The 27,233-nt window shown below is 48.9% G+C and overlaps 1 protein-coding gene across 7 annotated transcripts in view; it reads left to right on the top strand.

Moving 5' to 3' along the window:
* TNRC18 (trinucleotide repeat containing 18) overlaps window positions 1–27,233 on the top strand; it is a 470,959-nt gene that overhangs the window by 140,719 nt on the left and 303,007 nt on the right. For all 7 annotated transcript variants that reach the window (XM_069645534.1, XM_069645537.1, XM_069645536.1 and 4 more), the window contains 2 exons: window positions 14,252–14,430; window positions 26,841–26,977. In XM_069645534.1, coding sequence (XP_069501635.1) covers window positions 14,252–14,430; window positions 26,841–26,977 — 316 coding nt within the window. The remainder of the gene's footprint in view (window positions 1–14,251; window positions 14,431–26,840; window positions 26,978–27,233) is intronic.

Here is a 27,233-nt window from a genome sequence, read left to right as displayed (position 1 = left end):
GTTATAACCCGTGGAGTGAGCAAAGATTTCTGGCATTGCTCGGTACCCTGCGAAGAAGAGCCTTCGGAAGTTTCCCCGGGACCGCCCTGTGGCTGACCAGCTCTAAGTTTGGGCTACCGTGCTGCTAAGTTGAGGCCTGGAACTTGGGGTGGGGGGATCCTCTGCCTGTCCTGCAAGACTTACCTCAGCGGAATTTCAGAGTCCCCGCGTCAAGGGGACCCGAAATAGGAGGGGAAGTCCAACAGCGACAAGTGAGTCCCTTTGTGTCACCGTGCTGCAGTGACCACCATATGAAACACCTCACCAGAGTGCAGTCCTGAGAGGGGGTCTGCATCGTGTGTTGCTGCAGTCTTCCACAGAGTCCTTGCACCAGCCAAAGACACCAACTGGAAATCCACTCGCACCTGCAACCCCTTGGAATCCAGGGCTGAGGCTGATGGCGGGAAAAACGACCTTGGACTTCTTACATTTACCTGCCAAAGCCTGTGAAGAATCGGAGTACGGGGGGTGACTTAGTGGTTCTCACCTGCCCTCTAAACTCCCTTTGAATGTTTTGCTAACTTTTATAACACTTTGCGCAGGCCTTCCCGAAAGTTGGACACTTACTTTAGTTGACAAATATAGTTTGTCATCTTACCCTTGGAATCGTTCACTGGACCCTGGAGACCCTACCTTCATTTTTTTTTTCCCCCTAACGTTACAAACTATATCCTAACATTTCCTGAACTTTTGGGCATAAGGCCCCAGAAAATTTAGGTAAGGACTCTTGAAGCTATGGCTAATTCTCTGTGGACCTGTAGTGCATAATCTAATCTTTACTACTTTAAAGGTGTTTGATATGTATTATGCACTACCCTAGTGACTGTATATATGTAGTCTATTATAAATGTGTAATACGTCTACCTGTTAGTCAATTTTCATAGTTTTTGGCCATAAAAAACTGTTTTATACTTATTGTTTAAGTGTAATTTGTGACTGCCATTGTGCATACTCATTGTGGACCCTTTACAAGCTTCCGCTTCTTGAGACTGAGACTTGGCCTAGACCACTCTTCAGTGCTACCTTGAACTGGTTTGGAGTTGTCCCGGTCATAATATAGGTTGACCATCTATGCATCTGTCCCCCATGCCAGAGTATAGAAAATCAGTCCGAACACCCACCACGGACAAGGTTGCAGCAAACCAGTGGTTACAGGGCATTTCCTAAGCAGAATGTTGACTTTGGCATGGTGATACCAGCCCTTGCTAGGGATTATGGCAGCTTTCCACCTGGCTGTGCCTCATACCACGCTCAAAATGACGAGGCTGCAGCTACATTTTTCAGCCTCTTGGAGCCAGGAAACTGGTTCTGAAGCGGTATTAGTCTGCATACCAGCTAATGTTCATCAGGACCTACAATGGTAGAGGATGGACACAATCCTTTAGGCAGCTCCAGCCCGCATACACTGTTGCTATGGACTCCTCCCTCGAGGGTTGGTGAGCCACTTTGAACAACCACAGGGTGCACAACGTATGGCCAAGAGGACCAGGACAGGCACATAAATTGGCTCGAAATGATGGCTATATGGCTTGCTCTGAAAGCTTTCCTTCCTGTTAACAGCCGAGTCTGCTTTCAGACGGACCACTCCACCTGCATGTACTACCTCAACAAACAGGGGGGCACCAGATCGTCTCCCCTGTACAGGCTAACCATCGACATATGGAATTGTGCGTTAGCCAACATCATAATCACTCTCGGCCATCCGCCTGCTGAGGGAGTCCAACCTAGAGACGGACAGGCTCAGCAGACGGGGGTGGGGGGCGGGTCGACGACTACAAGTGGCAATTGAGCGAGAGGGTCATGAAGTCCATCTTCAACAAGAGGGAGTCATCCAGAAATGGACCTATTCGCCACTGTGCTCAACAGGAGGTGTCACCAGTTCGCGTCCTGGATGGGACAGGGCAGAGGTTCACTGGGGGACGCACTGCAGCAGGACGGCATGTGGGCATACGCATTTCCACCCACTACGTTAATATACAGGGTCATCTGCACCGTCGGGGAGGCGCAACGACTACGTCTCATCTTGATGGCGCCGCTGTGGCCTGTCAGACCATGGTTCTCAGATCTATTGCATCAACCACCAACTATTATCCCAGCAGGGGTCAGACGGGGGAGTTTGGTTCCTGAGCATGTAACCTTGCAGCACCTCAATTTGTTGCGGGACAGCTTGGACATCATCCAAGGGGCAAGTAGCGCTTCCACTAGGAGCCAGTACAGAAACAATGGACCATGTTCTGCCACTGGGTCAAGGAAAATGGCATAGACCCGTTAGGGTGCACCCTAGACAATGTGCTGTCCTTTTATGCACATCTGGCACACTCGGGGGTGCAGGTGGACACGTGCTGCACCTACCTGGCAGCCATAGGCACATGCAAAAATTCCAGCTACCATGTTTTCTCCACCTCCAACCCAGTGGTCAAAGGATATTTAGCAGGACTAACCAGGTTGTACCCTCCTGTCAAGCGTCCACACCCGGTCTGGGGTCTCTGTGTAGTTCTGGGTGCCCTGGCCCATAAACCGCATCAGTAGACATGAAATTGGTCACTATTAAGACTGCGCTCTTGGTGGGACTTACCTCGGCACGCAGAATCAGTGAAATTTAGGCCCTGGTGGCATCAGAGCCATATACCACTTTCTGTTGGGACAGGGTGGTGCTGTGGACACCCCTCATTTCTCCCAATGGTTGCATCTTTTGTTTCACCTGAACGAAGAAATAATACTTCCAACTTTCTTCCCAAATCCGATGGATGAAGCAGAAAAGGTGCTGCATTGTCTCAACCTCAGGCGAGTGCTCTGATTCTTCCTGGACAGGACTAAGGGCTTCCGCAAATTGGATGCCTTGTTTATCACTTTCAGAGGTTCAAAACCAGGGAGTCGGGCTTTCAAAGCTTCAATAGCCAGGTGTATGGTTTTGGCCATCAAGGAAGATTACTAAGGGCGGCGCATGAAGTTGACAGCAAACACGCATACTCATGTGATTCAATGCGACGGCAGTGGCATTCCAAAGAAACGTGCCATGGTAAAAATCAGCAAGGCGGTGGCCCCATGGGCCTCCCCATCGGCCTTCTGCAAGCAGTATTGCTTGGAAGCAAGTGCCAGATCTGACACAGCATTTGGCCAAGAGGTCTTGAAATACTTGTTTCTGATACTTGTTTCTGATGCTTGTTAATCTGCTTAGAATCACATGCTGTGCATATGGTCTGACATCCATTGGAAACCGCAGAGTATTGCATCTGGTCTTTCTGGGACCGAAAGGGACGTCAGCATAGGCGTGTCTGTAACACTATCCCTATCGTGGCGTGGAGTGTACCCAAAATCCCTCACTTGCCAAGGTGCCTCAGATTGGTTTTTTTTCCACCAATATAACTATTCGCCCTATGCGGAGCTCTTTCATAAGAGACATTGTTATATCCTTGTTTATCGACGCTGTAAATTATCCCCAGTAAAATCACTTTGACAGTGTTTCCTGTACTCGCAGAAGACTGCAGTGGACTTCGACGCCTAAGATCTGGTGGCAGAGCCGTCCACATGGCCAGGCCCTCTCGCCGGCCTACACAGTAGGGAGAGTGGGCTTGTGGTGGCCATATCCTTTCAGCTATGTGTCTCCTCTTTGCCCTCTAGGTCTGGTCATCGCCTTTGTCTTTCGCTATTGAAAGGACACCATTTAGGTTTTGCCCCTCTTGCATGGCCAGATCCCCTTGGAATGATGAGCACGATAAGTGCAATAATTGTCTACCCCTTGACCACTACAAAGCGTGGTGCGTGGCCTTTGGAGTCCTGCGCCCTAAAACGGGGGCTGGATCTTCTTCTCCCACCGCTGCACCTGCCGAAAGTGATGGGGTACCAGTGATGACCAGGCATCCGTGTCGGGTGCCATCGACCTCGTGACAGACACCTCTAGGTCCGCCACGCCCATCCCCGACCCCCGCTAGGCCTGACACGAGTCACGCTATGGGGAAATCGCCTGGCGACAAGGGCGTACAAGATCGCCACACTAAACACACACACAACCCCAGCCCCAGATTCGATGGTACCGCCGATGGGCGAAAGCGCCAACGGAACCGCCGAATATTTCGACGGGGTCTGCCGATCCTCTGGATCAACGGCCTTCCCCGCATCAGCGTCTTCACACTGGGCCTTCTAAACCTAAGGGCGCTACTGCCAAAATACATTCGGTCATCGAAGTGCGCTTAGTTGAAGCTCCGAAGGTCCTGGCAGGAGAAAAATCTAGTGCTAGGCCTGTTAGTCAACCGGCATATCGTCCCATTTCCCCGAACATTTCCGACAGCATCACTAGGATTGCTTCAGCAGTGGTGCTGAAGGAGAGGTCTAACCACACGCCGAAACGCACGGTGAGGCCTGCAGAGGCGCTGAAAGATGCGCCACAGCATCCCGTTGCTTGCGAGGACTAAATGTGTGCCTTTATCTAGCCCTATGGGAGACAAATTTCAACACCATAGGGAGGAGGATGAACATTTTCCACCCTTGGACCCTTCTGGTTTGTCTAGATGGACTAGAGAACAATTTGAAGGGTGTATGAATAGGCTGGAGAAGTTTGTCTCACTTTCAGAGCAACATAACCCCAAGAGACCTCGGGAGGACCCTCCCTCTGTGCTTGCTTCGAAGTTTCAAAGAATTGTTGAACCTTCTCAGGAAAATTACACTTCCATCCTCCCTGAAGATGAGATCCAGATGGACACTTAACACGACATTTATGATTGGGAAGAGGATTCCACCTTCCTACAAGACTATACTGGGGATGACGGGCAAATCCCACAGAAGCCTGTGAGGATAGTTGCCAGGTTGAAGCAGAGCGATGGACGCGCCCCTCTCACAACCAGGACCATGATGTTGATGTCATATGTTTGGATTCCCCTCACTCCACGCCGGCCCGCCAGGCTTCCCCAGTAGCTGACCAGATGGCATTCACTGCCATCTTAAAGGCGGCAGATCATTTTCAGATCGCCACCCAGGAGGCCCTACCTGAAAAAGATTTTGTGGAGGATATTCTTAAAGAAAAGCCCCCCTCCAGACAAGCCATCCCTCTCCTGAATTCCATTAAAAGAAAACTGGCTCCTTCCTCGGTCACACCAGACCAGGGCAGTAAATCTGAGGGTGGAGAAATTGTTTCAGCCATCACCTACCGACCCTGCATAGGGCCACACCACCCCCGACTCCCTAGTGGTTACCACTACCCAGAAACGGGCGGGAGTACCCCTGGCTACAGGAGGGGCCTCCCAATAAAGAGTCAGAGGCTGTATGCCTTGGGAAATCGAATCACCACGGCAACTGCTTTTACGACGCGCATAGCAAACACTACATTGCTTGCCAATTATGCCGATGTTCAGTGGAACCTAATGGAGGAAGGTCTCCAGGAGGTGCCTGAACCTGCAAGAGCCAAATTACTTGCCATCGTGGCCAAGGGCTGGCAGGTCAACCAAAATGTACTGAAATGCTCTGGATACTGCAGAGACGGCAGGGAGATCCTTAGCTCAGGGCACCCTTCAGCCACACATCACTCCTCCACTCTGGAAGCACTGACAGCTAAACTAGCTGTCACACCTAACCATTCTATCACCTTCCATCTACTCTACCGGCCACCTGGCCCACTATCCACCTTCGCGGAGGACCTCTCTAACATCTTCACACACAACACCAAAGCTATCTCCCAGGTCTTGATACTGGGGGATTTTAACTTAGGCCTCCACGACCCCAAGGACACTGCTGCTTCGTCTATTGACAACATCCTCACTAATGCTGGATTCACTCAGTTCCTAAACCAACCCACCCACAACAAGGGCAGAACCCTTGACTGGCTAGCCGCCCTCAACTGTCCCATCAACATCACCTCTAACCAACAGTGCGCCTGGACAGACCACAACTTAATTACATTCAATATTGAGTCCAAACCTATCAGCCTCCCTCACAACATTGCCCCGGCTATGGCCACCCGTAACAAACGCAACATTACCTGCGATAGACTCCTCCCCCTCCTCCTTCCAGCTCTCAATGACCGGGATCCCTCATGCTCTGACCCTACGGCCTTGGTCGACACATTCAACCGGTCCATGCTTATAGCCTTAGACACCATCGCACCCTCGAAACTGAGAAAATCTAAACCTCGAGCCCACCTAAACTCTTGGTTTACACCCCATCTCAGAGCCCTGCGCAAAGAAAAACGAATTGCAGAATCCCACTGGAGAAGCAATCACTCGCCAGCTAACAAATCACGCGTACTCCTGGCCACCCTTAACTACAAGGAAGCTATATTCCAGGCAAAAAAAGACACATACAACAAACGTATCGAACAAGCCAAATCTAACACTAAAGAATTGTTTAAAATCCTAAAAGAACTTGAAACTCCTGTTACTCCACCTGACACCTGTACCAAAGATAGCACCTGGTGCTCCAAAATCCAAGAAGCTCTCCTAGGTAAGATTGCCACTCTCCGAATTAAAATCAACAACAAACAATCTAGCCTTCAATCCAACCCTCTACAGATCCCTATACCTACCATAAACCTCTCTAGCACAGACTCTCTGACTCCTTTTAGCTTCTCTCCACTTTCCATTCTCGAAGTGGAAAAGATCATCACTAGCCTTAAACCGTCCAATTGTCAGGGTGACCTTTGTCCTGCACCTATTATTAAGGAAGCAGCTCACGACCTAGCACCATTCATCACTACGCTCATCAACTCCTCCTTTAGCTCTGGGATTGTACCGGACAATCTTAAGGATGCGTGGGTCATCCCGCTTCTGAAAAAACCTACCCTGGATCCCAGCATACCCACTAACTACAGACCAATTACCACTGTACCTTTTTTACTAAAAATCCTTGACCGCGCGGCCTACCTACAAATTCAGGAATACCTTGAATCAAATAAACTTCTGGGACTCAGGCAATCAGGGTTCCGGCCTCGCCATGGCACTGAGACCGCCCTTATCGATTTAAAAACGCAGATCGAAGAGCTCAAAGACAAAGGCAAACTGGCGTTATTACTTCTCCTGGACCTCTCTGCTGCTTTTGATCTTGTCAATCACAAAATTCTCTGCCATCACCTCAAATCAGCCGCACATTTCTCAGAAAATGCCTCTACTTGGATCAGATCCTTCCTGGATAATAGATCTATGCGCGTGTTTTCCCCACTTGCGGCCGCACCACCCGCTCCGGTCTCTTGTGGTGTGCCTCAAGGGTCTTGTGTCTCGCCCACGTTATATAACGTGTTTACCAAACCCCTTTTCGATATTCTGGACCACTTGGGCGTCACGTATACCAATTACGCTGATGACACACAGATACTAATCCCCATCACAGGAGACTACACAACTGACTCCCGCGTCATCAACGCCATCTACCAGGTCATCCAAGCGTGGATGGCCCAACACGGCCTCTGCCTAAATGATGAAAAGACAGAGCTCCTCATTCTTGGTTCACCACAAAAACTCACTAAACTTGACCCTGCTTTCAAGTCTTTCACCATTGATGGGAACACCATCCCTATTGCCAAGGACACGAAAACCCTAAGGATTTACATCGACTCAACCCTATCCTTGACTAGACAGTCCAACGCAGTCTCATCTGCAGCAGCGTATACTTGCAAGCTCATCACCGCCTGTCGCCCGTTCCTAACCACTGCCAACTGCGTAACCTTGGCCAGGACCCTCGTACTATCCAAGGTCGACTACTGTAATGCCCTCTATCTAGGTACTAATCTCCGCAACTTAAACAAACTACAAATTGTCCAAAACAATGCGATCAGAGCGGCCCTTAACATTCCTAGGCGCCAGCATATATCTGACACCAGGCGCAACCTGCACTGGCTCTCTATCCCACATCGCATCTCCTTGAAGTCCTTGGCTCTCACACACAAATGCCTCCACAACCAAGCCCCTCGTTACCTGGCAAACAGATTCTCTTTCCACAATTCCACCAGACCTCGCAGAGCGGCCCAAGCCAACTGCCTTGTCATCCCGCGTTTTAATCTCCAAAGATCAGGTGGAACCAGCTTCCCCATCCTGGCAGCCAAACTTTGGAACTCACTCCCCAATGACCTTAGAGCAGAACCTTCCTTCCTGAAATTCAAACACCTTACCAAAGCTTGGCTATCCGCCCAAGACAGCTAACACCAGCTTACTGCCCTACTTGCACTTTGACCTACTCTGCATCCATTATTAACTATCCTGTAAATCACTGCCTTATCTATATTCGCTTGAATGTATATTTTGTAAATTTTGTAAATCTTCTTGTAATACTCCTGTAATACTCTGTCACATGCCTTGTCATGCCTTCATCTTGTTGCAACTAAGTTAAGCGCCCGGTTGCCCCTGGGCCTGGTGCGCTATAGAAATAAATAAAATACTAAAAAAATACTAAAAAAAAAATCTGTTAGAGCTGCTAGCGGTATTCAAAGACACAGCTACAGGGGTAGACAGTTCTGGTCCCGACAGGCAGCACCACAGCCATGTATTACCTAAACAAAACAGGGGGGCACTCAATCTCCAGGGCTATCCAAGCTGTCCCAGAACATTTGGATGTGGGCCCTCAAACACAAGATGTTCCTACTGTCCCAACACATTCCAGGACAACTCGATCTTCTAGCGGACGTGCTCAGCAGAGATTTTCCACTGCCCTTTGAATACGAATGGCGTGTGCACAAAGACATCATCTCAATGTCTACGCAGAATGGGTATTCCCAGAGATCGACCTGTTCGCAACTCTGAAGAACGCCCAGTTCCAAGACTACACCTCCAGGTATCCCCAGAACCGCTCCAAGGGGAACAGACTCTGGATAACATGATTAGGGAAATTTGTCTATGCTTTTTTTCCTCTGACTCCCCTACTCAACAAGATGCACCAGTTACCATGAATTTGGTGGCCCCCATGTGGGGCCCCCAACCTTGGTTCGCTCATCTAATGTAAATCGGATCTAAATGTGGTTTTGACTAGACTCATCGGGTCTCCCATTGAACCAATGCATAAAGCAAGTCTAAAAGACCTTACTATAAAACAGCCTTCCTAGTGGCTATCACTTCTATTAGAAGGGTTCACGAACTACAGGCCTTTACAGTTCTAGACCCTTTTGTTAGTCCACAGGGATAAGGTGGTTCTGCACACTCGTCCCAGATTTGCACCTACATTTATTTCGAAGTTCCATGTGAACCAATCAATCGAACTACCCACTTTCTTCCCGAATCCCACTAGCATGGCCGAAAAAAGATATACACACTAGATGTGCGCAGGGCAGTCATGTTTTACCTGGAAAGAACAAAACCACTGAAGAAAACAAACCACAGACTCCTCCATCGTGCTCGCTGACCCCAGTGCAGCCGCATCCTCTGGCTGCACCATGGTCAGTCATAGTCCCCTTTCCTCCATACTGTATGGGCGTTCCTCCCAAGGGACGGAAGACGGAACCTTTTTCACCAGAAAAAAACCTTACTCCCCTTTAAATCTAGAGGCGCGCGGGGGTGCTGCCCAGGGAGCATGCGCTGTCCTGACTCCGCCCTCCGGTGCCACACCTCAGTCCCCATTGACGCGTCGACAATAGATTTAACATTGCCTAACGACACCAGTATTAGGGGGGAAGTTGGTGGGACATATGGAGGAAAGTGGCCTATGGACTAAGAGTACGTTAGTCACTACGGTGAGTAACTTATAATTACTCTTACGTCCCGTCCTCTTTCCTCCATACTGTATGGGCGATTACAACTGATTGTAGCCCCAGGGTGGAGAGGAGACCCTCCTTAAGCAAATAGGTTCCTGAGAACTGCATGTCTGAAAGCCGCATCAGATCTAGAGCTGGCATCCTAACAGTAATGCTTGCAAAAAGCCGAGGGAGAGGCCCAAGTGGCCGTCTTGCTTATGACTTACCAAGGGACATGGCGCTGGAATATGATGGCCGTTGCCTTGGCCCTGAATGCGTGGGCATGCATGTTGGCCGGGAGCGGCTTGTGCTGGCCTTCGTACGCTTCTTTGATGGCAGAGACCATCCAGCGGGATATGGAAGCCTTCGAGGCCTGATAGCCTGGCCTTGAGCCGCCGAAGGTGACAGAAAAAGCTGGTTCCGTCCGCATGACTACCTTGTCCTTGTAAAAGGTGGTATATGGTTCAGAGGCGACCAGCGCCTGGATCTCGCTGACTCTACAAGCCGAGGTAAGGCCGATTTGATGGTGACCATCCTGATGTCCACTGACCCATTGGCTCGAATGGTTTGTGTGCCAGGGCGCCCAAGACTGTTTAAGGTCCCACACCAGGTGCAGTCTCTTGACAGGTGGGTAGAGCCTAGCGAGACCCGTCGGATGTTTCTTGATGATGGGGTTGGAGGAGGAAAAAATGCCCTCCTCTGAGTTCCTGGAAGCCCCAAAGGCTGCAAGGTATGTGTGGCAGGTATACACATGCATGCTTGAATGAGCAAGGTGTGCCGAAAAGGAGAGCATGTCGTCCAAGGTGCAAGCCAATGGGTCGATTCCCTTGTAGTCTGCCCAGGGGCAGAATCTTGTCCATTTGCTTTTGTACTGGGCCCTGGTAACTTTGCTCCTGGCACCCTGTATGATTTCTAGATTGGCTTGTGAGAGGCTTGGGTGCCGAAGCATTACCCGCTCAGGTACCACGCTGCGAGGGCTAATTTCCCTGTGCCAGAAAATGTGCTGGGCCCGTCGGAAGGTGCATCGGGGGCACCTCAGAGAGGCCGAGTAGCTCCGAAAACCATGGCCTGGCTGGCCACCATGGAGCTATCGGGATGATGATGAGTCGGCGAGACTCTTTGATCTTGCAAATTACCCTGTGGATCAGAGGAATGGGCGAAACACCGTAGGCCTTCATGCCGGTCCACTGGAGGTGAAATGCGTCACCCAGAGAGCCGGGGCCCTGACCTAGCCAGGATGCAAACTGGTGACACTTTTTGTTGTGCCAGGTGGCAAAGAGATCCATGTGGTGGGGGCCCCACCTGTTGAAGATCTCCTGAATAACAATGTTGTTTAGCTGCCACTTGTAATTGTCCACCCCCAGCCTGCTAAGCCTGTCCGCCTCTAGGTTGGATTCCCTCGGGAGGTGGACTGCCCTGAGGTAGATGTCGTTTTCCAGGGCCCACTCCCACATGTCGATCGCCAGCCTGCACAGAGGAGGGATATGGTCCCTCTGCTTGTTGACTTAGTACATGCTTGTCAAGTTGTCTGTCTGGATGAGGACAACCTTGCCCTTGTGAAGTAGTAGGAATGCTCTGAGTGCTAGGCAGATGGCGTTCAGCTCCAGCCAATTGATGTTGTATTCCTGCTCCTGCTGAGTCCAGGAGCTGTGGACCGCAAGATCGTCCAGGGTGGCTCCCCAGCCAGAAGGGCTTGCCCGTCCGTAGGTTGCAGTCCATGGACCACCAAGATGGGTCCGGGTGGAGCGATGGAGGAACGTTGATCATCTTGGATTGAGAGCCCCGCTCCTGATTCCACGAGGCCACGAAGTGCAGCTGAATCCTTCTCATCCTTAGTCACGTGTGCAGCTTGACTAGCAGAATCGCCGCTAGTAGACCCAGGAGATGTTGGTACCACCATGCCGAGGTCACCTCTCTGCTGAGGAAGTGGGCAGAGGCCTTCTTGATGGCCGAGATCTTGTCCTCCGGAAAAACCCTCTGAGCAAGTGTCCCAGATGAGACCCAGGAATGTCAGAGACTGCATGGGGAGGAGCTGTGACTTCTTGAGGTTGAGCGAAAAGCCCAGGTCGTGCAGGGTGTTCATGTGGGCCTGGGAAGAGTGGTGATGTGGAGGCCCTGCGCTCTGAGGAGGGTTGCTACAGTGTTCAGGAGTCTGGTGAATACCCTGGGGGCGGAGTTGAGGCCAAACGGAAGGACTTTGTATTGGAAATGGTAGCCCATGATCTTGAACCGTAGGAAAGAACGATGGGGCTGCCAAATCGGGACGTGTAGGTACGCGTCCTTCAGATCCAGGGAGAACATCCAGTCCCCCTTGCCCAATGCCTCCGCTATAAAAGCTGGCGTAACCATCTTGAATGTTTGCAGTGGTAAGGAGAGGCTGAGGGTGGAAAGGTCCATCACAACTCGGGCCCGCCTGGTTCTTCTGAAGGCCAAAAATCCTGGAGCAGAAGCCAAAGCCTTGCTGGGAGGCTGGAACTTCCTCCACTGCTTGGCTCTCTACGAGCGACCGGATCTCCGCCAAAAGAGTTGCTCTCCTAACCGAGTGGAGTTGAGTGGAGGCTGGGTAGGCGGTACCCCATGGATACTACGGAGAGGATCCAGGGGGTCCGCTAAATTCTGGTGCCAGAAATGTGCGTGAAGAGCAAGCTTGCCCCAACCGGAGACATGTGGCCTCATAGGGGCGTGTCATGCCTTCTTTCCCTCTGAGGCTGAGGAGGGTGTCTGGAAAAAGCCCTTACCCCCCAGCCCCCACCGCACACACACCACCACACACACACACACACACCCCCTCTTTTTGTTTGCGCTAGCTCTGGGACGGCGAGCGGTCCGGCTGCCTGCATCTGCGTTCCTGGAAGTTGCAGAACCCTCCATATGTACGACACTTCTCTGAGCGCTGCTGAGATTGGGTGTAAGATTTGGGCATGGTCTTTGTAAGAATGGACAAGGACTTTGCCGTTTGTGAGCTGTTCATTTTGTCCAGATTTTCATCCCTAGAGGAGTGGAAGAATATGAATCCATGCCAGACACCATGCTGGAGAAGGAACAAGTTACTTACCTGTAACTACTGTTCTCCAGCATGTATCTGGCATGGATCCACATGCGAGCCGTCCCCTCTGCAGCTCTTGGTCATACTGCCGCTTTACGTGCTTACCAAATCTGAAGATAGCTGCCACAGGAGGGGCTTAGGCTGGGGGCAGTATGACCCAGAGCTCAGTTATTGGTTTAGAGGTGAAATACAGTTTGTAAGTGAAAGTCAAACTTTTTTTCCTTTACTGAGGATTCCCGACTTCACAACAGGGATTATTCATGTGAATCTATGCCAGACACATGCTGGGGAACAATAGTTACAGCTAAGTAACTAGTTCATTTTTATGTAACTGCTCGTGTCTGTGTTTCTTTGAACTTATTATATGCTTTAAGTACCGTGTGCTTCACTGTCGTCCTTCCTCCTGGACTAAGCCTGACTGCTCATCCATTGCTACCAAGCTTTGGGTATTTCGGGCTGAACCGAAGGGGTTACAACCCCGTCCCCTGAGGTGGCCTTTTCCAGGTTCTGTTAAAGACATTAACTTTTGTAAATCGCCCCATCATTCTAAATGGAGCTTGCAAGGTATTTTAGTTTTATTTCTGCTCTGGATGATAACACAGCCCCAGGGTTCTGTGTAAAGCCAAGTTCTGAGGGAGTTGTGGCTTTTTAAAGAAATGAGTCCAGATTATTTTCTGAAGCATATATTGCACAGCCCTGCTATTGTTGGGAGCTAGGTTCTCACTAAATTGCAATTATCGGTTTTCAGACAATTTTAAGAAACCCACATAATAAAATCTTCGTTTCTATAGTTCCATTATTAGTCTGAATATTTGACCCTGTGTTCTAAGGTTGGCTTGGTAGAATGTACAGTCCTGTTGTGATAAGGACTTTGTTTGTCTTAAACATTGGTGGTCACACCTCCTAGGTATCCTTACTGTTGATGTGCATTTTATGTGCTAGAATTTGTAGTCACACACTTTTGTGAGGGTGGTTTTAAAATATGTACACTTCTCAGGCAAAAGGAGATGCCCACAACCCATGCTCTGCTCCCTAGACTCTTAGGTTAATTCAGCTGTCTACCGCTTCTATGTTTAACTAAGTGTGGAGTGTATGTACATGTTATAAATAATCCCAGTATTGGTGAGTATAACTGGAAGTGCTACTTAGTGTGTGAGCCAGATTAAAATCCCTAATGATGTTTGGCCCGATATCTAATCTTTCCCACCTGACTTCTGAACCAGCCCATCACTGTTTTGGAATGATGGTGGATATCTTCTGAAAGCCATCAGAATGCAGTGGAATTAATTCTCTCCGCAACTATTGGGTTCTATTAAACGATTTGATTTGCTTTGTAAATGGGGTAGCTAACAATTTAACTTGAGCTCATCTTAAAGAACACCTTGTGGAAACGTAGAGTGGTTTTATCCTTTCCCAAATAACCTTAATTTGATTGACAATTGGGCTTAACTTGTTGTGCCATGCCTTCTGTGTTTGGTGTACAATTAGTTGATTGTTCAGCTTATGCTTTATCCACAAAACAGGTCTGCAAAGCATGCCCGTCCGCCCATGCCTACAGAGTTTATTAGCCGCCAGTAATCAAATGTTGTTGGAGGTCCTGGCTGCTCCGACTGCAGACAGTTTGAAGAAGTGTTCAGTTCGGCTACCTCGGGAATTGAACCCCAACAAAAAGTATAGCTGGATGCAAAAAAAAAAAGAACCGGTAAGCTATTGTGTGGCTGACATTAACAACTTCAGAGTAAAGACCTGAGAAACAAAAGAAACCCGGTTTACAATGGTCCTGAAATCTGTTCTTGTTTTCCCCGTAAGACTTTATTAGTCTAATTCAAGTTTCTTGCAAATCTGAGCAGCAGACTATGTTTCGGCTGTGTGGAGCATCTCTTGGGAGGATGGCTGCCCCCGAGATTGGCAGCCAAGAGGAGGATGACTCTAACAGCTGGATCAATCATCCCTCTACTAATCTGCTCGGTCTGAGCTGCTGACGAGGGGGCATAGTGCCACATGTTTGTCAGCCACCCTCCCATATGCCCATAGCACAATGGTCTAGCCAACATGGCTGTCGACTAACAGTGGGACTACCTTCGGTTAAAATGGTTGTATTTTGGCCTCCTCCATAGAAGAATTATTTGGATTAGTCTTTCTATATTTTACCCAGAAATGTAGTGATACAAACCTGCTCCCGAATCAAACATATTGCAGTGGACATCACCAGGTCCTTCTCCAAGCACTAGATTTCCTGCCAATACCCACCTTCTACCACCAAGTTGTCTTTAGGCCTCTGTATATTCTCTAACAGTGCTGCTTGCTTGTTCCCTCCCCTGTCTCCTAGCCCCAGTCTAGTGAGAAAATCCTAGGCCTCACTAGAGGTATTTTCCGCTTGCCTGTCTACCACTACCACTGCTTTCCTCTTCTACCTTTTCCTGGGCCCATCTTAATAATCGGGAATGCAATACATGGTGGGGTGGACTGCACTGTGCATGTTCTCAGACTGGCCATATTCTACGTTTTACCCATCTCTGCTGTGCATCCCCTGAGCATGGCTGTAAAGGCCCCCTTATTCCCCACACCAGTTCCCTTCATTTTCCCTCATCTGGTTATCGACTGCTACCCCGGAACTCTGGTTTCAAAGGCCCTTGGCGTCCCACCCCTTTGCCCTCTTCAGACGCACTCCCTCTGCCACCATCTTTTATTCGATTATTTGTTTGCTTTGAAGCCTGCTTAACTCCCAAAAATGGATACTAATTTGACAAAATGTCACTTGCTGGGACCTGTCTGGGTGGGGAAGGAAGACTATCAAGAAAGATATGGTGTTTTATACTGTAAACTTCGCTGTTAAACTTTTATTTATGGTTTATAGTTAACTCCTAGTGGAACGCCTACCAATATTTTTATTTTTTTGTAGTTTTTAAAAACATTTTTTTACTCTAGCGTTTATTCGGCTGTGACCGTACTTAATCTATTACTATGCTTAGCATTCAGTCACTGGAGCATGACTCCCATATATTGAGGTGACCCCCAATCAGAAAATGAAACCAGCCAAAGCTGTCATTCTGTAATTTGGTGCTCTGCTGGTAGAATCGGTATCTGCTGTGTGGTACATTTCTTACCAGTTCTTTTCTCCTGTATCTTTAGCCTCTTCATTCGTAGTGCATAGGCACCATAGTGCCACCTGTAACTTTGTTTGATACTAGGCAAGTTTTAAGGCATACTTATTCTAGAAAGGCTAAATAGCGGTTCAGGGGAAGCGAGACCCAGTTGGTATACTTTTACATTTATATCCTAATAAGTAAGAACATTTAGAACTGCTCACTGAGTGACAGTTACCAACCAACTTTTGAACAATTAAGTTACTTTTCAAGGCAGAATCCTTTTCTTATCCAGTCCTTACTTAGTCTATTGCACAAGTTCACTCAGAGGCAACATTGGGACCCTATTGGTCTAGGTGCCAGTTGTAGGCAGAGTTAAATTGGGTTCAGTTGCAGGAAACGTTCAGAGTCTCTTCAAAACAAGTATGTAGTTCAATTTTTTAGTTAAAAAGGTTCCAGGGACTTCTGAGAAGACACCCTCGGAGGATTCCTACAGTGGGCCTGGGTGAACTGTATGAGAGGATGTTAGACAAAGATTGTATGCAGTACCCTTTGGGTGCACTACAACAACCCTCACCTACAGGTAATGGGAACCCAACCTTCGGTGTAAGCTTGTACTACACAGGTTGGTAGCGTGTTGAGCAGCTAGGCTTCTCTCAAGAGGGGTCAATGTAAGCTGTAGGGGAGTTATACAGAGATTCACAGTGACAAGTATTCAAATAAACACTTAAGCTCCAGGTTTCTTGGATAAATACTTATTTATCAGTCAGTTAGAATACACCTTCTTCAGGAGGGAGCAATATAAAAGCAACACACAAACTTCAAAACTGTACACTTAGTTTCTAAATCAGTAAATACCCTTTTGGGATGGCCCACAGTCACAACCTACGCCCTCAGGTGACTTCAATAGCTAGGGTGCTGGGGACATTAATATCTTACTGTTTCCTTTGACCAAGTTCTAAATGCAAAGGGTTATTAGAACAAGAGACCACAAATATTCTTAAGCAGGCAAATACTTTTGGATCCCCCAAGAAGAGAGATTCAGTATAACTGGCTAAGCCAAAGTCAATGGGCAAAGTCTTATATGGGATGGAGCACTTCTGGTAGTTAAATAGAAGTTTTTGCACAATGTTTTAGACATCTTTTAAGAAAAGAATTAAATGTAGCGCCACAAGCTGTTTAGACTTGTGAGTAGTAGAAGATGCAAGCAACTCTACAATGAGAGGTAAGTTCTCTCAGACTTTACAGTACCTTTTGTATTGAAGAAAAAAGGGCAGCAGATGTCTGTTCCTGTGCAGATCTCACTGTTCCTGGGCAGCTCTGCAGATCTCACTGTTCCTGGGCCTCAGTCATTGGGACAAGAGGGAGGGCATGCAATGGAACGGTGTTACGCTCACCTGGCTCCCACAGGGGCGTCTGTCTGACCCGGACTGCTGCGGCCTCCACCAACGTGATGTGTAGTGCAGAAATGACAGACTGGTCTGGCCCTCCTAATCTTGTCTGCTTGACCCGTAGAAGGATTCTCCTGCAAGTGGAGAGAGGAATTTAGCCACCCGTGGATTCAAGTGATGGCACCTCCCTGCGTTCCCCACTAAACACCTCCGAAATCCCCTTCCAGTACTCTCACCTTATAATATTGAAAGATGAGCTCTCCATCCTGCGTGGATTGCAGGGGCGCGTAGATACCAGTTGCTTCACTGGTTAGAAGGCATTGGGGAGTTCCGGACGAGAGTTGACTGAGGTTCCTGGCGAAGACCAGTAAGTATAGAGTTCAATATGTCCGATGTTCACTCTTGTCCCATTCCTTTCTTATCTTGCAGTGGAGTTCGAGAAAAGATGGTCTTGTGGCGGTGGATGGCGTTCAGGTAAGATTCTGTATTACCCGATGCTGTCCGGTAAATGATGCATGTATTTAACGTGTTTTCTCTCCGTTTTCAGATACGCATTTGAAGATGTGGAGAGTTAAAGAATAATGCCTCTGGTGGTAAATCAGGTAAGTCTATGGTGGTAAGAGAGATTGTATTTGTTGGCGCTTTCGGCTCACCTTGTTATTTCTTTTGTCCCCAGATGCCGGAGCCCGGCGAAGAAATGGAGGCAGCGCCGGATCGAAAAGTGCTACGAGGCCAAAGGCGCCAGGCCTGAACCCAGATAGCCCCTAGCCGGGGCTGCTGAGGTTTGAATAAATGTTTAGATGCCTGCTCCTGGGGCTGATGGGCTTGGTCCAGATGCCTGGGGGTAGGCATCATGACAAACGGTCCAGTTTGCAGCTGACAATCTTTCCAACAAGTGGCACTTCTGTGTTTCAGCTCCTCGTGACTACCGCAAATAGCAACACATTGGTTTCTGGCTGTCGAGATGGACTTTCCTGGCTTCTGGGGTCCCGCACTCTGGGGGAGGGAAGGGGAAGGCTCGGTCAGTCCGGATTCCTGGGAGTCCAGAGGATCTTCCTGGAGCTCTTGGCCAACTTAAAAGCAATGCATACAATCTGGTGTTCCGCTCTCTGATGTTTCGGTTTCCAGCAGCAACTCTGTGGAAATGCAACCAGCTCTGAGAGAATGTCCAGGTGGCTTACTTTGGAGTTGATTGGTCCCACCAACTCAAGGGGAGAAGTCCTTGCAGGGGTTTCTCTGTCGATACAAATTCGGAGTTTCAGCACAACAGCAGGGCTTCACCAGACAAACTAACAGTTTAAGAGTTGCAGCAGGTGTCCTCTTAAAGTTCTTATTCGGTTTCTTCGTCTAGTGGTCAACTCCGCCTTCCAAGCCAAAAGCCTTCTTCAGTTCTCTTCCATTCATTCCAGCTTAGCTGTCAGTCACCCAGCGGGGTGGCTGTCCTTGCTGGACAGTCAGCCAGCCAATCATCAGAGTACATTTGGGTCTCCTAGGAGACTAAGCACAGGGAGTTTCGGTCACCTCCCTCACTTCCTGCCCACCCCAGACACCCTGGAGCCAGAGGCGGGATTCACTTGTAAATCCCGCCAAAGGCAAAGCGAACAGTGGGACCAAAACCTGGTTTGCCGCGCAGAGTAAATCTCAAGAAGGACCCTTCCACAAAGAAATGGCGAAAAAAGACCGGCCATTTTGACAAAAATGGCAACCTAGGGTGCTTTACTGCACCTGCGAACGCAGCCCGTGGTAAATGCACGCCACGGTAGTTAAAAGTAAACCACTGCAACCAGCCATTCAGCGAGGAAAGGGTACTGTAAACATGTTACATGAGAAGCTAGACAAAAGGAGATACTAGGTAACTCCTCCAGAACCCTATTGTAAGGCTGTGTGTGCTGGGTCTAGAAAGTTACAAATGTAAGTAAAGTCAATTTCACTTAACTGCTCTTTGAAATGGTAGTTTATCCAAGAGAAGGTATTTAAACCTTTGGGAAATCTGAAAGACTTACCTGTGTCATTGCACTGAAGGTGCTGTGTGACAATGTAAAAGATGATGCCTATGGAGTTTGTCAGACTCCATAACCAAAAGAAACAGTTAGAAAAATCACAATAAAATACATGAGTGAGTGGGGGAAAAAGGGTCTCGCGCTCTCCAGGTTAAAAAGATCAAGTCCTCAAAATCCAGCAAGGTTGCTGGGGGTCTCTAAGGTGGAGGGAATTAGCACATTTCTGAGAATTTTCCCCTAACAGAGGCCTCCCAATCGTAAGAAACACCCCAAACCTACACAGGAATCGCAAAGGCTTAATTAAGTAAACGCCCCAGCCAACACAGTGCCTCAACACAGAAGAGTTGCAGCGGGGGAAACTTCAGGATCTGCAGCCAAAAACCTGGTCTGTGAATTCCTTGTCATGAGGACAGGACACTGGAAGGGATTTTGCAGCCGGGATCAACAAGGAATGATCCAGGCAAGAGTATCTTCGTGGCTGGACACAGATCTGTGGTTTTGACACCCTTTTCAGGAGTCAGGAGAAGACTGAATATCGCTGGTCAGATTATCATCTCTAATCTGGTTCGGCACTCTGGTGAGGGGACTTCAAGGACTCTGTGTCTCTAGCGGTCCAGCAGGATGCCTCAAGTTTCAGCTCCATTCGGAAGACCATGCGCGGTATGAGGTCCCAGGGTATTGGGTTATTGCATCCCTGCAAGGTTGCAGCATGACATGGCTCAAAATGCAGGTCTTCAGTCTAGTGGATCTCACCAGGGTGGGGGTTGTTGTTTTTGGAGTCCCTCACCAGACACTTGGAAGGAAGGGCTACAGCAGGCTGCAGATACCCAGCCGGCTCTCTGGTTGCTGCAAATAACCTCAGCCACGGTTTCATAATCTTGCTCTTCGGATTCAGATTTAGTGGTCAACTACCTCTTCAGCTTCCAGGATTGGACTTTATGTGGAACCCAGCCATTCAAACAGGTGTTTAACATTAAAACCTACAGGGGTGGGTTGGCAGTCCTTTCAGGACAGTCGCCGAATTTGAACTGGATTCTCGTAGGCAGGCTGGAAGACTCAAGGGGTGCAGAGTTTTGGACTTCTCTCTCGCTTCCTGCCTTCACAGATGATCTGGAGCCTGGGTGGGCTTGCCCTAGGACTCCCGCCAAAGATAAAATTAACCCAAAGGAATTTCCTGCCCTGTAGGCTGTGGGAAGGTCCGAAAAAGGACAACACTAAAATGGCAAAAAAATGAGACTGGGCCATTTTGAATTACTGGAGTTGTGGATTCAGCCTGTGGTAATGGTGCACCGAATTGGGGGAAAGGTTAGCTGCACCCAGTTATTTAGGGTAAGCTTGTCCCTGTTACAGAAATGGTGCAGCGAGAATGACAAAGGGGATACACTGAATCCCCCAGAACTCCACATATCTCGGGAGGATAGCTCAGCAGCAACATGCTCGCCTTGGAAGCAAGACGACATGCAGCAACACAGGTTCAATTCCCGGTTCACGCTTAGAAACCCTTGGGCATTAAGCACGTTATAAATAACCCATCATATCATATCACATAAGGTGGAGTGTGCTGGTCTCAAGTTCAGAGAGGGTCAAATGTTTTTTTATCCTTAGGAACTGTTCTCACAAGGTTAGCCAGAGAAAATGTAAAAGGAGAGCCCAAAGGGCTGCAACAGGCTGTATGTGCCAAAAGTGTCAAAAACGGGACACTCTTAAAGTAAATGAATCGGTGAGTTTGGAAAGGTTCCCACTCGGAGGTATAGGGACATATAATCCACCAGCAAGAAGTTCTGGGGGGGGGGTCCTCATTCTCACAATTGAGGGAGATTTAGCACGAAAGTTAAAATCTTACCCAACAGGCAGGGGGCGCTGTGAAGCTGGAACCCTGTAGTACCCGTAGGTGGCCAGGCAGAGGAAGGTTTTGGCAGGGGAAGTGGGAGAGTAAAGGAGGAGGAATCTTGAGCTTCCAGAACTAAAGGAGATTCGACTCAAGCCTGAGGGGCAGGGTGACCAGTCTAGAGGGGGGGGGCATCTACTGCACTCTCCTTCCCCCAAAAAGCTTGCACTCGCACTCTCTCTCTAGCGGGGAGGTATTTTCGGAGAGGGTTGGATGTAGCAGGATCTTGGGCCCTAGACCGCCTTGTTGATGGTGCAGAGAGTCTTGACTTTGATCCCAGCAGCAACCGGGAGCCAGTAGAAAGAAATGGGGTTGCAGTCTCTGGGCTTGAGGCCAAAAATAAGTCTTGCAGTCCTATTTTGGATTAGAGGGAGGGATGAAGAAGGAAGATTGAGGAAGAGGCTGTTACAGTAGTCCAACCTAGAGAGGACCAGAGCTCTGGAGACATTCTGTTTCTGGGGGAAGGTGAGGAAATGGGGGGAATACCTCTAAAAAGGTGCACCTGATAGTGGGCCTTCTTGGCAAGGTCTGTGATGTAAGGAGACATAGATGACACCAAGGTTTCTTTTTTTGTTCCTCACAAGAGAGGGAGGGAGGGAGGGAGAGAGGGATGGATGGATGGATGGATGGATGGATGGATGGATGGATGGGAGGGAGGGGAGGTGGGAGCAGGGTCCCAATGAAAAGGATCTCCACCTTACTGGCAATAAGGCAACGTTGGCAGCACACCATGACTGAATAGCAGTCACAGTTGGGGAGGAGGAAGAGGGAATCTTGAAGGAGAGCTACATGTTTGCATCACACAAATTGTGGAGAGAAGGAAGAGATCAAATGGGCTAAAGGGACAAGCTAGTTGCTGAAAAGCCACAGCGAGCAGATGGGACGCCGCATGTGGCGAGTGATGGGGAGAGAAAAGGGCCAAGTTGAACCTGGGAAGGTCGATTGGAGAGGCAGGAAGTCATCCAGTCCAGTGCAAGGCCCTTGATGCCCAGGATGTCATGAAGCCGATTTAGTCAGGATGGCATGATTGACTGTGTGGAAGGCAGGGAAAAGATCCAGGAGGATAACAATGGATGGAGAGTCAGTCGAGATTAGAGTAAGTCATCACTGGCAGTTCTCGTGCCTCTGGCAGCGCTAAAGCCAGACTGGTGGTCATGGAGACAGCCAACCGATTCAGTGTTGGGTCAGTTGGGAAATGGCCAGCTTCCCCAGAGGGTTTGACCAGGGAGGGGGTGATGGAGATAGGTCGATAGTTGGCGGGGGTCTGATGATGGTTTTTTAAGGAGTAGGGTGCACAAGGGAGTGCTTGAGGGGGAAGAGTGAGGGAGCCGGTGGCAAAGGAGTGGTTACAAAAATCGGCCAGGGAAGGATGCAAAGGAGGCAATGTTGTCCTTGATCATTCTGGAGGAGCAGGGGAGCACCTGTTTGGAGGAGACTTTCATAGAGAGGACTAGTCTAGAGACCTCATCTGGTGCTATGAGAGAGGAGGAGGGAAAGAGGGGGTGGGGGAGTCAGGGGAGGAATGACATCACGTCTGGGGAGGGAGGATTGGGGGGAGGAGAGTGGACAATGTCCTGAGTTTTAGAAAGTAGGAGAAGAGCCAGAGAGGTGGAGGGTCAGTGAAGGCAGGGGCGATGTGGGTACTGCAGAAGGATTGGCAAGTACCTTGTACATTTTAAACGGTTATCCATAGTTGTTAGTGGCCCCACAGATGGGGGCTTGGATGTGAGCCCTCTTCTTCGCGCAAATGGAGTCTGTATTGCCTTTGGAGGGTGCGACAGGCCAGTTTCCCAAGGATATCTGATGCCCACCACTTCCGCTCAGCCACTTGCGTTTCAGAGAGGCTACGTCTGAGTCATACCAGGTGTTAAGCTTGGAGGCAGGCTTCGTTCGGATCCTCATGACTGGGGCAAGGATATCCTGGGTGTCGGCGATAGAAAGGTTTGCAAGGGCAGAGTCAGTGGCAGGGGGAATGAGTGGCGGCAAAGGCAGCAACTGACACTCGCTTCATCGGTGGAATGACTGAGAAGGAGACGGGCAGTGCAGACGGAGGCTTAGCAGGTGGACCAAAGAGGCAGTAGGGAATGGTCCCACCAGGATAGAGGCGTAGTTGTTGGAGAGGTGGATATGGGAGCATCGAGGGATGTCCGGCCGAGTGCTTTGGACCAGAGTGATGAATGGCGAGGGAGAGAGCGTCAGAGTTTGCGGAGGGCTGCAGTGGCTGCCTTGAGTCGAGGTGAATATAGAAGTCACTGAGGAGGAGGAGAAGTTTGGAGAAGGGAAGAGCAGGTCAGTCCACTCGGAGGGTGACCGGACCAGCGGGCCTGTAGATGGTGGCGAGCGTCATAGAAAAGGTTGGAGAGATGCCAAGCCTGCAGACAAGGCATTCAGAGGAGTAAGACTGATCAGGAATGATGGTACCAGAAATCCAATCGGGGAAGATCAAGGCCACTCCGCCTCAACACCGGTTAGGCCTGGGCATGGAGAGGCTCTTGCAATACTTGGGGGAATACTGTCAAAAACAGTGACAGAGCTGGCAGTGAACCATGTCTCAGTGAGGGGGAGAATGTTGAGGTCAAAATCTTTGAGAAGGAGACCGATATCGGAGTCGGGTTTGACGGCAGAGAGCGCGGGTAGCTAGGTGGACCTGATTACCGCCCATTGGAGGTGGAGAAGGGGCAGGTAGGGTGAATGCCGGAGGAGTGACGGGAGGAAGTTAATGAGACGAAAAACTTATCAAGGAGAGCGTTGGGCTGAGGGCACGGGACCATGGCAGTGCCGTAAAGATGGACATTAATGATGCACCTGGAGGATGAGATGCCTGCCAAGAGTACTGCACATCTGGTGCCTCAATTAATGGGAGACGAGAGAGGACAGAGACCATATGTGAAGTCTATAGGGCGGGATGGAGCGACCAAAGAGGTTGTCTGTGACAAGTCTTCCTGGAAGCAGCGTTTACGGCGATGGGCAGACCTGCGTTGGAGATCCTTTTTAAACTTTTTCCAACCAGACTTTGAGAGGGAAGTAGGATAGGTGATTGAGTAGCAGTTGGAGTAAAGTGGTGAGATGGAAAGCACCTTGGATGAAGGGAGAGAGGAAAGAAAGAGGTGAGTGACGGGTAGCTGCATAAAGCACAACACTCACCAGGCGGCCTAGCAGCAGACCGATGCCGAGAAGACTGGTGCAGGGAATATCCTTCTAGACTCTTCAGGCCAGTCAGGCTCCCCTTCCAGTGGGACAGATGCAATGTGCAAAGGCCTTAGGCTTTTAAGTCGAAGATAATTTCAAGTAGGTACAGTTACCGGTCCGGTGAAGGCCTCGCAGTCGGTGATGGTGTGCTTTGACAGATGTCCACAGCAACAGTACGTTAAAGAGTAGTTTCAGCTGGTTGATCCACAGCACTTCATTGGGGAACTCAGCAAACAGCATTAGCATCACGACAACAGTGGCATGTCTCTTCTTTGCCTCAGGATTTACACGAGGAGGCAATAACACACTTAAGATATGACCCATGGCATTTGGAGGGCCACATGCACTGTGATGGTCGTAGTGGATCAGAGTTTCAGGAGTGCTACAGCCGCAACCAGCAATTTCTTATCTCACTCCAACTGCACATGCCATGTCCCACACTTTCAAGCTGCAGGGACCTATGAAACCACTGCAGAACCTACACTCCTCAGGGAAGTCTTATTTCTCTCTATGCGTATGATTTGACCCACACTTTAAAGCTGCGGGGACCATTGAAATTGCTGCAGAGCATACACTTCTCAGGGAAGATTTCCTTTCAGCTCACCCCGACTCCCACCTCCCCTCGTGTTTGAAAAGCCAACTTGGCACAGCTTCCAGGCCTACTGGCACCACCAGCCGCTCTGATGCAAAAATAAATAAAAGCAACTTTGCAGCAAAGATCGCCCAATAGATCACAGCCCTCCTTGCCACTCCCATGGCCTGTTTCCACTATGCTTCTCAATCAGGTTACCGTTCCCAGGTGATTTCATGCCCGTGCCTCTGGACCTGTATCCGTTTCCTTGGGTAAAATGCAGAACTTCTTGAGACTAGTGGATCTCACCAGGCTCTGGGTAGGAGTCGTCTCATTTGGGACCCCCAGGTCGATTGGAAGGAAGGGTTGCATCAGGCTCCGGTTACACAGCAGGCTCTCTGGTCGCTGGAAATCTCTACAGATCTTTTCTTTACCTTCCTCTTCGATTTCGGTTCCAATGGTCGACTTGTCGGCAGCTTTCAGGTTCGGAGTATTTATCAGGAACTACAGCACAACTTCTTCAATCTCTCCGTGCAAGTTAGAGAAGGGGCTGGTCTAGCTGTCAATCAGGACAGCCAGCCCCCCATTCAGACTGGGTTCCTTTCATGCAAGGTGAAAGACAAAGGGTTGCAGAGTTTTGGACTCATCCCTTGCTTACTGTCTTCTCAGACACTCCGGAGCCTCGCCATACAATACAAAGGATTCCTGCCAAAGACCAAACTTCCACTGAGGTCATTTCCACCTAGAATGGCAGGGTAACACCTCAAACTACAAGCAAACGAGAAATGGCTTAAAAAGGAGCCCACCATTTTAGAAAAATGGTGCCCTTGTGTGAATTACTGAGGTTGATTTAACAGCCTGTGAGTAATGAGACTAAAAAGTCAGTAAGGTAAAACCACTGCCACCAGCCATTCAAGTAAACTTGCAATTGTAACATGCTACAGGTAAGTAAGCAAGGGGATGATGTATTGTATCTCCCCAGCGCTACACATGGTGGGTTTTTCTGGCTCATTTAACAAAAAGTAAAGGGGGCTGAAAATCCCTCTTTACCCCTTAGAACAGTTGTTCAACCAAGTACATTAAAGAGAAATTAACAGGGAAGCCCAAAGGGGCAACCCAGTTTGAGCACAAAAGTTATAGGAAACTATAACTGCAACCATACACTATGGAGAGGCATAAAAAGGTCACCCATAAAGGGTAAAAGACCAGGTGAGAGGGGGAAAAGATTCCCCTTCACCTAGGGACAAGGGCAAAAAATAAATCGCCAAGTCCAAGCAAAAGGTTCTGGTGTTGACGCGGGTCCGGAAGATTTATCACAAATATGAAGATCTTACCTAACAGTCTCTGTTGGTTGGGATTTTGTGGTTTACTCTATGAAGAAGCTGCAGAGATCCTGGATGATCCCATTTTCTGGTTCTTTCTTCATCGCCATTTTAAAAACTAAAATATTATCCGAACCTTACAGTAGCAGGAATTTGGTACTGGCTGGCTCTAAAGACAGCTTGCAGAGGGTTTTATGAGCATATCCTCATCTAGGATGCATCACTCCCAAACATACTATAACATTTATTTCTGTGCTTATTTATCCTTCCTGTTCATACACTTGTATATTTGTATATATGCCTTACTGTGTCAATACCTGTAACTATATGTTTCACTGTGGCCATATTTGTAACTATGTAAGCTGTGCATTTTCTTATTTGCTGCGCCCCGTTACCCCTGGGTATGGTGCACATTAGAAATAAATAAACAAACATGTAGTCAAGGGAGAGCTATCTGGGGCTGGTACGCTGCTTGGTGGCAGGGATGCATAACTGTTCTGTTTCCCCACGATCAGGGACTAAAGGAAATTGCTGTTGTGGAGAATCTCATGTTCTACGTTGTATGCTTGTTGATAGCTTCTCCAGTGTTTGTACACTTGGAAGATGCACTTCTGATAGTCTATAAGGGCAGACTATTTGAATACCTACCATCCTTTTCCTTGCAGATGTATTTGATCAAATCAGCCATCGATAACATGGATGCAATGGAATTGGACTATAGGGTGAAGCTGGCAGAGCTGCAGAGGAGGTACAAAGAGAAACAGAGGGAACTGGTGAAACTCCAGCGACGTAGAGATTCTGAGTGAGTAATCCTCTCCCAATAGGTGTATTCGCCTCGCTGATCCAGAGTTGTGTGGATCTCAACTCTGCAACAAACAGCTAATCCAATGGTCAAGGCCATTCAATGTACTCCCCTTTTTGGGACCATCAGATTGGGGATCTCTAGCCTTACTTAATCCCAGTGAAAAGCAGGTTTTAGACTTGGCATTTTATCACAATGTGAATTGTATCATCCTAAAGCAAACAGTGCCATGTAATGTTTGGTTTTCATGATTCTC

The sequence above is a fragment of the Ambystoma mexicanum genome, chromosome 2p, assembly GCF_040938575.1.
Source record: "Ambystoma mexicanum isolate Mex_15411 chromosome 2p, UKY_AmexF1_1, whole genome shotgun sequence".
Lineage (NCBI taxonomy): Eukaryota > Metazoa > Chordata > Amphibia > Caudata > Ambystomatidae > Ambystoma > Ambystoma mexicanum.
Note: the sequence above shows the minus strand (reverse complement) of the source record. Positions and strands in the feature narration are given on the sequence as shown.